At 33.3% G+C, this 18,044-nt stretch overlaps 1 protein-coding gene across 1 annotated transcript; it reads right to left on the bottom strand.

Moving 5' to 3' along the window:
• Positions 1-1,928: 1,928 nt before the first annotated feature.
• On the bottom strand, positions 1,929-14,368 carry LOC143554686 (wall-associated receptor kinase-like 1). The gene is made up of 5 exons (XM_077044388.1): positions 14,083-14,368; positions 10,208-10,778; positions 4,833-5,603; positions 4,576-4,722; positions 1,929-3,100 (listed from the first exon to the last, which is right to left on the bottom strand). The coding sequence occupies exons 1-5, from the start codon at positions 14,362-14,364 to the stop codon at positions 1,929-1,931; spliced, it is 2,943 nt and encodes a 980-aa protein (XP_076900503.1). The 5' UTR covers positions 14,365-14,368.
• Between the last annotated feature and the right edge of the window lie 3,676 nt (positions 14,369-18,044).

Genomic DNA, 18,044 nt, shown 5'->3' with positions numbered 1-18,044 from the left:
TGAAGGAGGTCACTGATGTTCTCTATCAACAACATAATATTGAGCCTTGCTTTACCAAGATCAGTAAGTAATTATATATGTTTCCTACATTAATCTTTTAACCATTAAATGATCACATATAATTAGTTTCTATAATAATAATAATTACATTATAACTTATTCTCTTAACATATACTAATTTGTTTCTTTCAGTTTGGAAGAATCTTGAAGAACAAAATAAAAACTTCTTCAGGAACTACCATCTTAGGTTGGCACTGATAGACCAAATAACAAGGTTCAATAACCTTCTTGACAAACAAGCTTCATTAATGAATCAGTTGAACCGAAATGAGGTGGTCACTTGTCCACCAAGTAAGCTGCTTTCCGTTTAAAAATCTTCTCTTTTTAGATTTAACTTTATTATTTTTGTTTTTATCTGAATCCACATCTTGCAGTGCAACCAGTTCCATCTGATTTGCCACCGAATGGCTTCAACAATTATTCTGGTTATCCGTTTAATACGTTGTTGGCAGAACAAAGAATGAATAATAATAATAATGGAATTCGGATGGTAGAACAAAGAATGAATAATAATGGCATTCGGATGATAGAACAAAGAATGAATAATAATGGAATTCCAATAATGAATAATGGATCTGCATCCGTGCCGTCATCCAGCAACATGGATTTAAATCCACATCAGTTAGAAAAAACATTCACGGATGACCTTAATGCATATCTGTCACAACATCTAGGGTACAGCTCCATTGATTCGAATGGCATCACAGTACATAACCAAGGCAAGTTAATTGGTTTTTGATTTTTAGCCATTAATGTTTGAAATTTATTTTTCGTTACGCATCCCGCATCTTTTTAGTTTCAGGAGAAAACAATGGAGTAACAAATATATCAAGCCACTTGAATTTTCAGAACTCTGGATTCATAGAAATGCCTCAAAGGTACTTCATTTAAATTAATTATTTCAAAATTCCTAATTGACTTTAGATTCATGACCTAAGTTTCATTTAACTCACTTAACTAAATTCAAGTTAATCACGACTAATTCTGTGGCTTATCTGTTTGTGTCACTGTAGGTCCAATATCTTCCCGAGGCAACTCGAGAATGGAAGCAGTTAGCTAGATAGTAGTAGACTTTGACTTGTAATTACTAATTGTTGGTTGCTGCAATGGATACTGACCTTTTTACAGCGGTTTTATATCTTGGTGTTCTTGTTTTGGTTCCTACTATATGAATTTGATAAGAAGATGTAATGAAACCTGGCTGATACATTTAACCGGACAAAATTTACACTTTCCTTCTATTTGTCATAGGTAATATTTTTCTGCTGCGCAATAGCTCTAAACAAATAAAAATGTACTAATTACTGTTGGTTAATTATACGTTTAGGCCCATGAGGTTAGGTGTGACAAATATGAGACATGATATCAACCTGTCGCTTATGGTGGATAAAATTAAGTAGATTTTGACAAAACTTTTGATTCACATGATTTAATGTGCTTGTATACCATCTTTAATAAATTGGAGAAGATGTGTTGTCTAAAAATAACTTATGGGTAAGATGCTCTAGTTGCTTATATTATTGATTTGATTCTTTTAACTCAGCTACATGCTTTAAAATATCTTCAATTTTTTTGAACCTTTCTTGGTGATGCCTTGTCGTTAGGATAAATATCGATATCTTGGTCTAACGATGTGGTGTGCTATAGAGGGGGTATCACCATTGCAATTGCTGAATCGTTACTTTGTATGTTTCTCATTGATTACATGCCTCTTTTAACTCGTGAAAGAATAACTGCTTAAATAAAAGTACTTAGGTTTCTCAAACTTAACTTGTTTTTATGACACTAAGTTAGTTCTGTTACATTTCCTGAAACTATATGACAACATAAATTTATTGAACAACAAACACTGACCAAGCTTTTTTGCATCAGTGACTAATGCCATCAAAACTCGGGAATGTTGATGATGTTTCTCCATAAGTTTTCATTGATAGTTCCTCCCCGTACACAGTGGGACTGATTTTCGTTTGAATCGTAGAGGGAATGTGCGACATACGTATGGTTTCTAACTCTATAAATACTTCCTTCATTGTTGGTCTATGCATTCCCTTCATATTTAAACATCGCATTGCCAAGTTAGCTAAACTTAGAAGCTCGTCTGTGGTACCTTCTTTAATCACAATTGCATCAAAGATAGACATAACTCGCCCTTCTTCCATGGCCGACATAAAGTGTGTGACTAAACTTCTACTTTCACCGACTCTAGTTTTGGAAATTGGCTTTTCTCCGGTTAACAATTCGACCAAAACAACTCCAAAACTATAAACATCACTTTTTTCAGTGAACTGGCTAGATCGATAATACTCGGGATCAAGGTAGCCGAATGTACCTTTAACTAAGGTGGTAAAATGTGTTTGCTCTACTGTGACCAACCGTGAAGTTCCAAAGTCAGAAACTTTGGCTCTGTATTTGTCATCTAAAAGTATATTGTTAGTTTTGATGTCTCTGTGGTATATTGGAATGGAAGTTGCGGAGTGCAAGTAAGCTAGTGCCCCTGCAACCTCTGTTGCTATTTGCAATCTCATGTTCAGAGAAATTGGAAACTCGTTAGTTTCTTTGTGAAGCCGATCATATAAGGTACCATTCGGAATGTATTCTGAAACGAGCAGCGGCACCTCTGTCTCTAAGCAACATCCCAATAGTTTGACCACATTCCTATGGTTAACTTGGGAAAGAATTACCACCTCATTGATGAACTGCTCTAACTGGTTCTCATCAACCGTTTTTGATTTCTTAACTGCTACAATCCTTCCATCCACCAACATGCCTTTATAGACTGTACCTTGACCTCCTCGCCCAAGAATCCTGTTCTCATTGAAGTTGTCAGTGGCCTTCTCCAACTCACGTGATGTGAAAAGTATTGTTTTATGACTTTTATCAGCTAAAGACGGGTCAACTTCTTCTTGTTGTTTTAGAAGTAATCCACCATTGCGTTTAAAAAATCTCTTTCGTCGCCTCCTTTCTTTTGTTTTCTTAATCACTCTGTACAAGAAATAGCTACTTGCAACCAAAAAAAGTACACCCATGCTTATACTAACACCTGAATGAAGGCCAACACAAAGCCAACCGTTAGTAAGTAGACTAATGGCTAGCTGAACTTCTCTACTTACGTCTTAATCTGTCTTGCAGTTTCTAAAGAACGCTAATTTACAAGTGGTTTCATATTTTTCTATGTTCCAACTTTCTTTGTGATCACACTGTACGCTACTAAAAAGAAGTAAAAAGTTGAAAATTTATATTGCCAAAAGGTGCAACTAATTAGAGCTTATGGAAAAATCGCAAATAAATAGCCATTCTGTGAGTTATCTAAGAAAAGATATCTAAGGGTTTAAATTAAGGGCAACAATTTCTGTCATGACATGAAACACGACATGAAAATGAAATAGGTTTTGGATCGTTTGACACGACTATTTTCTAAACAAGTCAACTCGAACAAGATCTATTTAAAAAGTGGTTTAACTCGAACATGACTTGTAAATACGTAGGTTATTAAAGAAGAAAACAATTTTATTTTAGAGATGAAAAGTGCTATTTGTCATCTAGACCTCCCAACACTTTCAAATAATTGGTTTTGTAACTTTTATTTATTTGATTATGTTTATTACTCCCTCCGTCTCATTATAAGTGTTATAGTTTGATTTTTCAAATCTTTCTTGTTTAACTTTGACCGACAATATTATTGTTTGTGTTATATAATACTTGATGTGAAACATATGAATGGATTGGGTTTTAAATGTATTTTACATTGATATAATTTTCATCAAGTATTATATGACACGAGCAAAAATATTTACGGTCAAAGTTGCAAAAGAAAGACTTGAAAAGTCTAACTATGACACTTATAATGGGACGGAGGGAGTAATTATTTTGACCAAAATTTGTATCCGGGGTTTAATTTATTTCATTTAAATCGATGCGATGCTTAATATGACGGATACTTCGTACTTTATAATGTGGTGAAGTGGTAGAAAACATGTGTTTCTTAATGGAGATCCAAGTGCAATCCTTACAACACTTTTTTTTGGGGGTTGGGGGGGGGGGGGCATGGGTGACTCAATGAAGGAAGACTGAGATCTTTGTGATCTCCAGTTTGATTCTGAGGCACCCAGGTTTTACCACCAGTGGGCCTTCAGATGGGTGGGTTTTCCCCGGAACTGAAGATAACTTAGAGGCGCTTAAGGGTTCCGTACGACTGGGTTGGGCCAGCCGGTGATGGCTTTTGCCATTGAATCACCCTGTACTGAGTACCTAAGCATTCTATGTTTGTTGACCGCTAAAAGAAAAAATATATAACGGTTACTACGATGGGTATTTTTTGCTTCTGTCCTATTTCAACATAAGTGTTTCACTCACAAAAATGTGTTTAATATCAAAAGACAGAAGTAGACTGTAAGACTGACTCTCTGAATCTTTTGAATTCCAGCTGATCACCATTTTGATTGTTCATAACTAAAATCAGATCGTTCGAATATAGGGTGTAAAAAATTTTAAGCATGAAGAAATTAAAGACGATACCTAGAATTACACCCAGTGAAGTTCCTTCTCCTTTAGGAATACAAGTGAGGTTCTGACGGAGATGTCCATTACCACCGTCATATTTCGCTTCCCATTTACAGCGGCCTCCACTTTGTTTGCACTTTGTACACAGATCATCCGTAGGGTCTTTTTTAACTATAAGATTTGGAAGTTCCATGTCACAATACAAATAAACAAACAAATATATATATATATAACCTAGCTATCAATTAAGGTTAATGCTATACGTAACATACCAGCTGGCTGAACTTCAGAGCATCCATCTATTAAATAAATGCTTCCTTCTAATGACCTTGAGTTGTAGTCGTATTTCCATGTATCCACTGTAGTACCATTGAGCATATCCAATGAGTATATTACCCTAGATTCGTCATAACAACAAGTTAGTTGATCCCAGTCTGAGTCCATTAAAACCCACGTAAGTGATATGGGAACAAAAGATGTATTCCTTGGAATAATAGATGGGTCATATGAAGCTTCATCCACCATAAAGGCAGACCAACAAGCCCCGCCTTCATCTACCAACCCGGTGAGGTGAATGTTGTAAGAATTGAGAAAATTAGGAACTACATTTTCACAACAACCAACTCCAAAACAGTTGTTTCTATCCCGAAGTGTAACACCATGACAAGCCGCATAACAAGCTGTGAGCACACGATCGTTTTCCATCACAGTAGCCATACCACAACCGTCAAAAACAAATATATTCTGTTCTCTGGAAAACAAGAAGGGGCTCCTAACAAGATCGACACCCATGATCTCACTGCTATTTAGAACCGGGTTTTGGCAATTAGTGATCTCAAGTGAACTAACAGTGACTGTTTGATTTTTCAAACTCACACCCAAGAGTTCCAAGTGGTTTAGTGCAGGTAGATATGGCTTTGAGGAGTTGCAATCAACCGTGTACCATTGGTTAAGAGAACAATTCGCACCAATTCCAAAAGGGTATGGAATGCTCACACTTCCGCATGTATCATTACCTCCTGTCTTGGCGTATTTTGGAGTTTCTATTGAAAGACAAAAGAGTAATTAATAGTAAGCTTGTTATTCATATTTGTAAACAAGGATTATATCAGAAAACGTAAGTATGCGCATGTGTATATAAATTATAATGGTGGTTTTGGCCAGCCCCGTATAGCGGAGTGCATACTAGTTTTAGAGCCCGTGTAACACATGTAATGATCTAAATAATTAAGTTACCATACTGTATATAGAAAAATGCATTACATATATGTTTGTATCATTATACATAAATTGATTTTATTTATATCACAAAATAACTTTTTCCAAAAAATTGAACTTAATAAAAAATAATAATGCACGTGCAAAAACATACCCAATAACACTCAATTTATTGAAAATTTATTCTCAGTATCATATATGTATAATTAAAAGAAATTTGGTTATGAACCAATTTCGGAGAATACTTCTCATATAATAATAGTTTTGAGCTACACCATGAAACATATTTTGATAAGTTTGAGGGGCTTCTCGATTTTGCCAATTGACAAAAAAAAACAAGTTAACCCGTTCAATTTTGTGAATGCTTTGCTTCACTTGAGCATAATTTTGTACGACATGCTTCACATACAACATTCTGATTACTATTCAATAAAAAGTCAATGCTGACACAAACTTTTCTAATTTGATAAAAATTAGAAGCATTGTAGGCCTGAAGGTGACATGTCGAAAATGTTTGTCATTTTTTTCTTAAATTATAATAGTCATGGGAAATACTCAATATGCAAAATCCCGAATCTTTTGACTGTTTCCAAATGTGTCCTTAAAAATAAATTCAAAACCCAATCACATTTTAAATTCTAACTTTCATTTGTTTTACATTTCCAAGTCAAAACTTTGAACCCGTAACAAGTTTGACGATAAATCAATTTGAATTCTCCAAATTTTAAAAATATTCAGATTACCCATTTTTTACCCGTAACAAATTTGAGCCAAATGTAGTTAATTTGTATCAAACGGTCTATTTGCCAACTTTTAACCCGTAACAATCAAATTTAAGTTTCACACAAAAAAAAATCCTTTATAAAAAAAACCCAAGAAACTAAATATGATAAACTTTATTATATTTGAAAGCGATTGGTATATATACCATCCTTACAATTCAACACATATATGTATAATTTACTAAATTAACTGAAAAAATAAATAGATAGATTTAAATCATATATTTATAATTTATAAATTTAGACGAAAATGTACAAAAAAACCAGTAGATAAATGGATTTATTTTTAAAAATGGATAAACTTTTAAACATATATTCATAATTTAATGATTAAAAAAATCACTTCGTAAATTGAAAACATATTAGAGTTTTTTTTTATTTATTTACAATTTTCAAAAATATACATATTATAATATGTTAATGATAACATTTAAAATTATATTCTTTTCAATATTTAACAAATGAGGCTTATTGTTAATTTTTGGATTTCACCAAGTATGTTGTGAAATATATTCAAACAATGTATAGTAGTATAATATGTCAATATTTATTTTTATAAAAATGTATAGATATAATATAAATAAAGTTTAAAGAAAAGTGAATAATTTAATCATGTTATAGATATAATATAAATAGTGTGTAAAATGAAAGTGAATGATTATTGATCTATGACATATATTAGTTTTGAAGGAAAAACAATTGTGAGAATTAACCACAAACCGACACGTGTTTACAATTATTTTACTTTATTAGAATATATATATATATATATATATATATATATATTGGGACTTATAAAATAATATTTAAAAAAATCACCAAAAAATAACAAAAAAATTAAAAAAGTAAAAAAACAAAAATTCTTATATTTCATTCCGGTTTCATTAAAAAAACGTCGTATACACATATGTATAATTTTATTTAATCTATAGTTACGTAATATAAATATATGTACAGTATCATTTATCTTAAATTATTCATATATGTATAAAAAAATGTAAATGTACATATATGTATATATTATACATAAGTGTTTATAATTTAGCTAAACCGAGTTTTTTTATGAAACCGGGATGTTAAAATAAGAATCTTGGTTTTTTTACTTTTTTTCATTTTTGTGTTTTTTTATTTTTGGGTTTTTTGTTGTCCAAAATGGTTCTCATAGTTCGCAGATTCAAAAAAGTTCTCTCATGATCCTAATCCATATTATATATATATATATATAGGGGCAGGTTCAAGATGGAACTCAAAAAAAGTGAGGAACTATTCATTTTACATGTAAAAAAATAATATAAAACTCGATTTCACATTTAAAAATTAGTTTTAGCATAAACGTTTTTTAGACTTTTTGCTTATAAATACATTTAGAAGACACTCCAATAACTGAAAATTATTATTTTTTTTGGAAACGGTTTCTACATGTGGTTATATGTAAAAAGTTCTAAAATGATCATGTAAAAATATGTTTTTACATGAAAAATAAATTTTTTAGTATTTTTATATGTAAAATGAAGAGTTATCTAGTTTTTCAATTTTTTAAGTTCTCTCTTAAACTTGTCCCTATATATATGTGTGTGTGATTTTATCAAATAAAAACGAGTTCCATAAAAGAATAAGAATTAAAAAAAACCTAAGACACGATGACATTTACATAATTACTATGTATAGAGTAATTATGCTACAACAAAATACAACTATGTAGTGGTGTAGCATGGATGATATATCGCCACTACAAGTATGGTAATAATAATTACTTTCCCCCCCTGTTATAACATAATTACTCTATATAGAGTAATTACAATATTGTCATAGCGACCTTTTATCCCCCAAAACATCGTAGTTTTTGTACGATTTGGACGAGTTAAAGTAATATACATAGTTTTCTATGGATAGTAAGAATAGATATATGTCACTGGATCTAGGATTTAATGGTTAAGAAATGCTTTACTGTGATTTTGACCCTTCTCTCTCTCTCTATATATATATATATATGTATATATATAGGTATTAGATCATTTCAGAAGTTTGTTTACAGCGAGAAGTGAAGGTATAACTCCATTAATCCCTAATTTCACTCCATTTCATATGTGTAGGTGTGTTATGTACGTGTGTAGGTGCGTATGTACGTGTGTAGGTACGTATGTTTGTATATGTGTATGTATGTTTGTATGTGTGTAGGTACGTAGGTTTCAATGTGGCTTGGTACATTTGTATGTGTATAGGTAGGTTTGAATGCGTATTAAGACATAAATACAGCCAACCTACATACATGTAGATAACATCATAAACATAGGAGTAAAAAATTAGGGATTAATGGAGTTACACATTCACTTCTCGCTGTAATATCACTTAATGCAAGATCCATCATATAATATATATATATATATATATATATTTATGTGTGGGTTCATCATGGAACTCAATAAAAGTGAGAAACTAGCGAACTAAATCTTAGAACATTCATCTAATATTATGATGCACCTCTTATGTTCTTAGATACTCTACATCTTACATGACCTAACAAATCCAAAAAAACCTAACACCCCCCCCATCCAGGCTAAAAAAACCTACACCCCTACCGAGAGAAAAAAGCCCTGAAAACCCCTCACCCCTGCCAAAAAACCTAACCCCACCCCCCTAAAAACCTAAACTTTCTCAAAAACCTAACTCTAAAAGCTAAACTAAACCCAAAGGCTAAATCAATAATTATTTTTTATTTTTATGACGAAGAGTGCTAGATAAACATTTTGGTTTTTGTAATTATTTTTTCCTGTTTATTTTGGTTTTATAACTTTTGTATTTTTTTAATATTTTTTTTAACAAAATTTTTGTCTTGCTATAAAGTTATGATGTAAATGATCGAGGGTAAACAGTAAGATGAATGAGAGATGATCAAGGGCTAGAAAGGGGTTCCCCAGTTCATTAGTTTTTTGGTTTTTCCTTTTGAACCTAAAAGTAAGAGGGCCTATTACTCATACTCCGTTTGTTTAACCCATAATATCTTCTTTTTTTGGATCTGTTTTAAGAAAACCAGATATATGTGTTTCGTAATCAGCCCAATACCAATATTTTCTTTTGAAAACCTGTATCAGTTTGAGAACTAATCGTTAAGGTCGAACGTCACATCAGTAATCTTGGTCGAACAACAAGGCGTGAGGTGGTGAGGGAGCAATTCGTGAATCGATTGAACAACATTGCGTGAGGGCTATTTAATTAAATAATATTGGGGGTTTTATTCAATGGATTATCATTGAATAGAGAGTATAATTTACGAAGAATTGATTAACAACTTTGCTTTGAAGAATTTAAGGAGAGTCATTCGATTTGTTTAACTTTGCTTTTGTTTGTCGTTTGCTTTGTATTTATTTATTGCTATAATAGTTTTCTTTAATTTGTTTATCGTTAACACAATTATCGTTGATTTTTTGAGTTGGAATTATATATAGGGGTCCGATTTTAGTACTCACTTGGGACAATACCCAAAATTTCACAGAAGTGCCAGACCCACAAGTTTACTCCAAAACTTGGAATATTTTTAGCAAATGTGTGCATTCAATATTTATTTAATTTAAATTTGAAACTAAAAGTCATAAATCTTGAGAAGCAAAATAACTGAGATAACTGATAGTGTATACTGATTTACATACCATAGCTATAGCATCCGTCTTTCAAATAAGGGTTCTCCGTAGCATGATGGTACTGGCCGCAATTCCTTGTATCTACTGGAGTACCATTATAAATATCCAGTGTGCCTTCTTCTGGGGTCACCTCATTACAACATGTAAAGCTATCCAAACTTGTTAGAATCCACAGAAGTGATACGGGAATAAAAGAGGAATTCCTGAATATAATTGGGTCAGAAGATCTTCCTTGGTTATATGAAGTTTTATCCACCAGGAAGGCGTACCCACAAGCTTCGCCCTCCCCTTTTCTTTCAAAGCTTGTCAAGTTAATGTTGTATGACTTGAGACAATGAGGAACTGCAGTTTGGCAACATCGGTTTCCAAAACATGTGTTGCTTTCTTCAAGTACTGTAACATTGAGACCGCAAGCTGTTGAACACCCTGTGAGCACACTCCCATTATCCATCAATGTAGCAGTACCACACCCCTCATAAACAAATGTATTGTCTTGTTTGGAAAACAAGAAGGGGCGCCCACTAAGATCGACGCCCATAATCTCACTGCTATTGTTTTTGCAATCCGTGCAGGGGCGGATCTACGGTAGTAACGGGTGGTTCCGCGGAACCACCCGAGTTTCGAAATTATAGTGTATTTATATATAGAAAATAATAAAGGAACCACCTTATAAATTATACAGGAACCATCTTAAAAACATATAAAGTGCTTGCCTGGATGGTAGTTTGTGGGTTTTGTAACCCGGAGGTCGCAGGTTCTATTCCCGTTTTTATAGTTTTTTTTTTGTTTCTTACTAAGTTACCCTAACTGATGTTAGGGTTTTTTTATAACAAACATAAGCAAACAGCGCCTCTCTTCACAAACAGGCAACACCAATCGTCCACCGCCGTATATGACTACCGTAAGCCACTGACCACCGTCCACCGCCGTCCGCCGGCGCCAACAGCCTCCCTCAGCCACTCCCGCTGCCCGCCTGCCCTGCACAACCCCTGACCAACCAGTCTATCAGCCACTCACTCTATCAGTCTATCACTCTATCAGTCTATGATCTATCACTCTATCAGCCACTCAGCCCGTCTTTGATCCCCGTCCTCCTGCCACTGCCTACTTTTACTCGGAGTCTCGAATCCTCCCACTTTGAAGGTAATAATTCATTGTTAAATGTTAATTGTTCATAATTGTTAAGTGTTAACTACTTAATTGTTAAGCTATTTGTTAAATTTAGTTTTAGTTTGTTAGATTATTGGTTTTAATTTGTTAGTTTGTTAGTTTTTGTTAGTTTCTTAGTTTTAAATTTGTTAGTTTGAAATTGTTGATTTGTAGGTATTTTGAATATGAAGAAATATTATCAAAGTGAACCATCGAACCTTGGATCATCATTTTCAAGTAGTAAACCATTAAAAATAAATTTGGATGATCTACCATGGGATCCTTCCGAAAGGCAACCAATTTCATCTTATCACCCAAGTCAAAAAGATGAAATTAGACGGGCATATCTACTTAGAGGTCCATGTCAACCAACCGGGCATGATTGTCCTCTAACAAATTTTAGTGGTAAATTAAGACGCTTTAATGAGAAATGGTACACTAGTGAATTTGGAAATTGGTTGGAATATAGTGTCAAAGCGGATAAAGTGTATTGTTTGCATTGTTACTTGTTTAAGGAAAGTGGACAAAATGATGCATTTCTAAGTAAAGGATTGCGATGTTGGAATAGGTGTCAAGAGAAATTTAGCAATCATGTTGGAAAAATCAATAGTTTTCACAACAAAGCACGTAAAAAGGGGAAAGACTTACTTAACCAAGCTCAGTCTATACCTGTGGCCATTGATAAGGGAACAGATCTACATAAAAAACAATATAGAATCTGATTACATGCTTCGGCTAGACTTACCAAAGCATTGTTGAATGGTTCATTAGCTTTTCGTGGTCATGATGAGTCTGAAGAATCTCTTTACAGGGGAAATTTTATTGAGTTCTTAAAAGTGTTTGGAGAACTAAGTGAAGAAATTGGTAAGGTTATATTGGGTAATGCTCCCGGGAATAATCAAATGACGTCTCCATCAATCCAGAAAGAACTTTGTAATTGTTTTGCAGAAGAAGTATTAAAGAGGATATTTGCAGAACTTAATGATGATGTCTTTTCCATATTAGTTGATGAATCGAGAGATATTTCTAAAAAAGAACAAATGGTCGTGGTTTTAAGATATGTTGATAAATTAGGATTTGTGAAGGAGCGATTTATTGGCCTTGTTCATGTTATGGAAACAACCGCGTTATCTCTTAAAGCTGCAATTGATGACCTATTTGCTCGCCACAACTTGAGTATTGGTAGGGTAAGAGGCCAAGGATATGACGGTGCAAGCAACATGTCCGGTGAGTTTAATGGTTTGAAAGCTTTAATTTTGAAAGAAAATTCTTCGGCATATTATGTTCATTGTTTTGCTCACCAACTTCAACTTGTTGTTGTGGGCCTTGCAACCAAACATTATGAGATTTACAGACTTTATAAAGAATTATCAAATTTAGTAAATGTTGTTGGTGGATCTTGTAAAAGAATAGATTTGTTAAGAGAAAGTCAAAGAGAAAGTTTGGAAATGAATTCGGAAGTTGAAACCGGAAGTGGAAAGAATCAAGAATTGTCACTTGCAAGAGCTGGGGATACACGTTGGAGTTCTCATGAAAAAACAATTCTCCGTTTGCTTACTTTATATCCTTGTGTTATTGACGTGCTTGAATATATAGAAAAATCGGGAGAGTTTTCAAATTACCAAAATGAATCACGTGGGCTTCAAGAATTCATAAAAACTTTTAATTTTGTATTTTATTTACATTTGATGAAATACATCTTGGGTGTTACTAACACATTGTGTCAAGCGCTTCAAAGAAAAGATCAAGATATGTTGAATGCAGTTAAGCTAGTTAAGTTAACTGATGAAGGCCTAAAAAGGTATCGACTTGAAGGTTTTGACTCACTTTTGGAAGATGTCACATCCTTTTGTGAAAAATATGAAATTGAAGTGGTTGATATGGAAGCCGAGTATGTTGACCCGAGATTTAAAAGAAAGAAGACCGGTATCACCAATCGTCATCATTATGTGGTTAATAATTTCAACACGGTTCTCGATATGCAAATTCAAGAGCTTGGAAGCCGCTTTAATGAGGTAACCACTAAATTGCTTACTAATATGAGTTCTTTGAGCCCGTCTTGTAATTTTAGTGCCTTTAGTAAAGTAAACTTGATAAACTTGGCCGAGATGTATCCATGTGATTTTGATTTTGATAAAAAGGATAAGCTTGTATATGAACTTGGCCACTACATTACTAACGTGAAAGAAGATAAGCGGTTTGCCAACTTGAGTGGCTTAGGCGATCTTGCTAAAATGATGGTGAAAACAATATTACACATTGATTATCCGTTAGTGTATCGTTTAATAAAGTTATCATTGGTTTTGCCGGTTGCAACGGCAAGTGTTGAAAGATGTTTTTCTTCAATGAAGAATGTGAAAACGGATTTGCGTAATAGGATGGGTGATGAATACATGAACGATTCTTGCATTTGTTACATTGAAAGGGAATTCCTCCAACAAGTTTCGGTTGAAGAAGTAATGCAACGATTTCAAAAGATGAAGACTCGTAGGGAACAACTATAAGAATTTTTTTTAATTCATAAAGACTATTGTATTGATATTATGTGTTTTTTAATTTCTAATGACGGTGTCTCTTTTATTATTTTATCGTATTTTTATTATGTAATGAACTTTTCCCGAACCATCGAACCGACCCGAACCTCAAACCGACCCGGAATTTTATATACCTGACTCGGTGAAATTGAAACATATAAAAGTAGTGCACCACCCAAAAAAAATTCCTGGATCCGCCACTGAATCCGTGATCCTTGGCGTACTAACAGTGACTGTTTGATTCACCAAGTTTACACTCAAGACTTCGAGATGGTTAAGTGCTGGTAGAGAAGGCCTGGAGGAGTTGCAATCAACGTTGTACCATTGGTTCACGGAACAATCCGCTCCGATTCCAAAAGGGTATGGAATCATCACGTTCCCGCATGTATCATTGCACCCTGTCTTTGTGAACTTCTGACTTGCAACGTATGTTGATGTTATTGAAAGGAAAATGAGAAAATGGTAAGCTTTGAATAACTTCATATTTTCGAAAGAACAATGACTATACCAGAAAACGTAAGAGGTGTTTATGCTTATAGATTATAATGGTGGGAATGATTGAAGGAATCTGCCGAGAAATAAACACAAACTTGGAATGTATATCTTTTATTTTATTTTTTAAGTTCACGTACGAGGACGGAAACAAGGGATTGGTGACAGAACTACTTATGTTGTTTATTTTATAAAAAAAGTTAAGGATGAAATTGTTTTGTGTGTCCCATTTTCAATGCCACTTTGCAGGAATATGGTTTTTAATTTGATAGCCTCAATATAAAAAAATGGACTCTTAATATATTTTATTTCCACGTTTTCTGTATTGCAATGTAAACCGAGATTTCACAATATGAAAATGCTTTCGGTCTTTTTTCTTTTTCAAAGTGGGTTTTGAACCATCTCCGGCCACTATGATTAAACATATGTGATCAAGGGCTAATGCAATCGATGTGCATGAATGTATAAAAACGGAAAAACTTTCGTTTAGGTTTCTCTCGGTGATTATATATACACACTATATAGTGCACACATAGTGAAAGATCCTGTTAGATCCGTAGATTGAGATGGTTTGGACATGTAAAGAGAAGACAGATAAGAGAGTGGAGATTGAGATGGTTTGGACATGTAAAGAGAAGACAGACGACGAATCCTGTTAGATCCGTAGAAAACATTACTATAGAGGGGAGGAGGGGTAGAGGACGACCGAAATTGACTTGGGATGAGAGGATTAGGCATGATTTGATAGACCTAAACCTCTCCGAGGACATGGTTGAGGATAGGAATTCGTGGAGAAGTAGAATTAAAGTTAAGGATTTTTAGAGAGAATTGAATACCTTAGGGCTTAGACTTAACTTATTTAGGTCACATACCATAATGGTATTTCCCTTACATATTTTATTATTATTATTATTAGCTTTTATATTGCGGTTAAACTGTGACCTTTTTATTAATATTATTATAATTAGTAGTAGTTTTTATATAACGGTTAAACTTTGATTTTTTTTTTTTTTTTTTTTTGCTTCATACACATGTTCTTAGAGCCGAGGGTCTCTCTGGAAGCCACCTCTTTATTCCTTTGGATAGAGGTACAGTGTGCCTACATCCCACCCTCCCCAGACCCTACCTATAGCTCTGCTATAGCGTGCCTACAACCATGGCGAACATAGCAGATAAGAGAGTGGAGATTGAGATGGTTTGCCTACAATAGCTCTGGTACAGTGTGCTATACCATTATGGTTTGCCTACAATAGAGCCGAGGGTTTGCCTACAATAGCTCCCCAGATAAGAGAGTGGAGATTGAGATGGTTTGCCTACAATAGCTCCCCAGACCCTACCTATAGCTCTGGTACAGTGTGCCTACAACCATGGCGAACATAGCAGATAAGAGAGTGGAGATTGAGATGGTTTGGACATGTAAAGAGAAGACAGACGACGAATCCTGTTAGATCCGTAGAAAACATTACTATAGAGGGGAGGAGGGGTAGAGGACGACCGAAATTGACTTGGGATGAGAGGATTAGACATGATTTGATAGACCTAAACCTCTCCGAGGACATGGTTGAGGATAGGAATTCGTGGAGAAGTAGAATTAAAGTTAAGGATTTTTAGAGAGAATTGAATACCTTAGGGCTTAGACTTAACTTATTTAGGTCACATACCATAATGGTATTTCCCTTACATATTTTATTATTATTATTATTATTAGCTTTTATATTGCGGTTAAACTGTGACCTTTCTATTAATATTATTATAATTAGTAGTAGTTTTTATATAACGGTTTAACTTTGATTTTTTTTTTTTTTTTGCTTCATACACATGTTCTTAGAGCCGAGGGTCTCTCTGGAAGCCACCTCTTTATTCCTTTGGATAGAGGTACGGTGTGCCTACATCCCACCCTCCCCAGACCCTACCTATAGCTCTGCTGTCGGTGGGATTTTACTGGGTATGATTGATTGATTGATTGATATAGTGAAAGATCCATAAATTTTAGTCTGTTGAGACAAAAAGTAAACACTAAATTTAAGTAAAAAAATATAAGCAATAAAATAATAATTCATGATCAAATATAAATACATTTTAACATGAAAACAATAAGAACAAAGCCGATGTTATTATAAGGTTAATGTTTATAAGTGTTTGTTGTTATTTGTTTTTTATATTTGCTTATGTCTGATTACAAGACGTTATAACTATTTATTGATTTATACACTACAAAAAAATTGGTCTATTGCAACCTTTATTTCACAAAAAAAAGTTTCATTAGGTGAAGTTGCATTAGACCTGGTGCAACTTTTTTGTTATATATTGCAACTGTTTCTTTCAAATGCAACCCTTTAAAAGCGTTGCATTTGAATAAAACAGTTGCGTTATCTAAGAAAAATGTTATACTAGATCTAATGCAACTTCAACTAATGCAGCTTTTTTTGTGAAATAAAGGTTGACTTAGGTCTATTTTTTTGTAGTGATATTTTCTTGTTATTTAGGTTTTTTTTGTTGTTGTAAATATTTTATGTTATTTGTTTTTCCCTAGATATGATTCTTTTCTTGTTATTATTAGGTTTTTTCTTTGCTATTTAAATATTGTTTATATAGATTGGTATTGTAGTTAATTGATATTGTTTTCTATGTTCTATTTTTGATAGATAGGTATTATTTTCTAATGTTTTTATGTTAAAATTTTTTTGTAGTGGGCACTCCCCTAAAATAAACTAAGTAAAGAAACATAAGCAATAAAATTTATCCAGCTGATAAACTAAAACAAAACACATATAAAAATATTGTCCACATTAATGTCTCGCCAAGTAATTAACAACTTTCAATGCTTAAGATACACCTTATATAACTTGTAAGAAAGGGACAAACTTGCCCATTAGAAAAATGTCTTGAAATAGTTTCAACATTGCCGTCAACTTTACTCAACTTTTATAAATTTAAGAAATAGTTATTACTTTGGACCTTTATCTTTACCTATATGTTCATTTAAATTTTAATTGTAAATAACTTTCCATCAACGATTATCCAACGATCATAACTTTTTCATACGTTAATAATTTTTATAAAAAATTGCACTATAAAAATGAGCATTTTATTGTATTTAATTTGGGTATAGTATTGCTATAAGTTTTCAAATAAAAAAAATTAGCATATTATGTATGGGTGTTCAGTTTTTAATGGTTTCTAAGTTATACAGTGAGCCAAACCATTAGTTTGATTTTTTCTTATTGAGAACCGAAACTGAACCGTATAAACTTTAAACTAAATCGTTACTAATGGTTTGGTTTCACGAATTGAGCTTCAATAATAAGTTTACCGTCCGGTCCGGTTTTTTATGGTCAGTTTTCTGCATAAATCATAAACCAAACTGTTTGCTATGGTTTTTTGCCTCGTCTTAGACTTTAGGATTGGTGCTTATATCCAAAAATTTTAGAGACCTTTTATAAACACGCAATGGATTTACTTGCTACTAATGCAAGCCCGTCTGGCCGTCTTTGTTATATTATATCTCTATGATCAGTGTACTGAGGTGTGATTTAAGATGCATTTAATAGGTATAATTTGGCAATTGTTATGCAAGCGTCATCAACCCCTTTTCTTAATTCGGCCACCCAACCTGTACATGTGATTATGCAAAAAAATACAAAAGATAAGCAACAGCATCATGTTCTGAA

This window comes from Bidens hawaiensis, unplaced genomic scaffold, assembly GCF_021521415.1.
Source record: "Bidens hawaiensis isolate Kalapana, Puna unplaced genomic scaffold, B.hawaiensis_p1.1 tig00017786_1, whole genome shotgun sequence".
NCBI classification, from domain to species: domain Eukaryota; kingdom Viridiplantae; phylum Streptophyta; class Magnoliopsida; order Asterales; family Asteraceae; genus Bidens; species Bidens hawaiensis.
The sequence above is the reverse complement of the archived record's forward strand: the minus strand, read 5'-3'. Positions and strand labels throughout refer to the sequence as shown.

Coding starts and splice junctions, on each gene's coding strand:
- LOC143554686 (XM_077044388.1), bottom strand. CDS start 14,364: ATGAAGTTATTCAAAGCTTACCATTTTCTCATTTTCCTTTCAATAACA. Junction 10,779..14,082: donor CGCCAAGGATCACGGATTCA/GTGGCGGATCCA, acceptor TTACTACCGTAG/ATCCGCCCCTGCACGGATTG. Junction 5,604..10,207: donor AGACGGATGCTATAGCTATG/GTATGTAAATCA, acceptor GTCTTTCAATAG/AAACTCCAAAATACGCCAAG.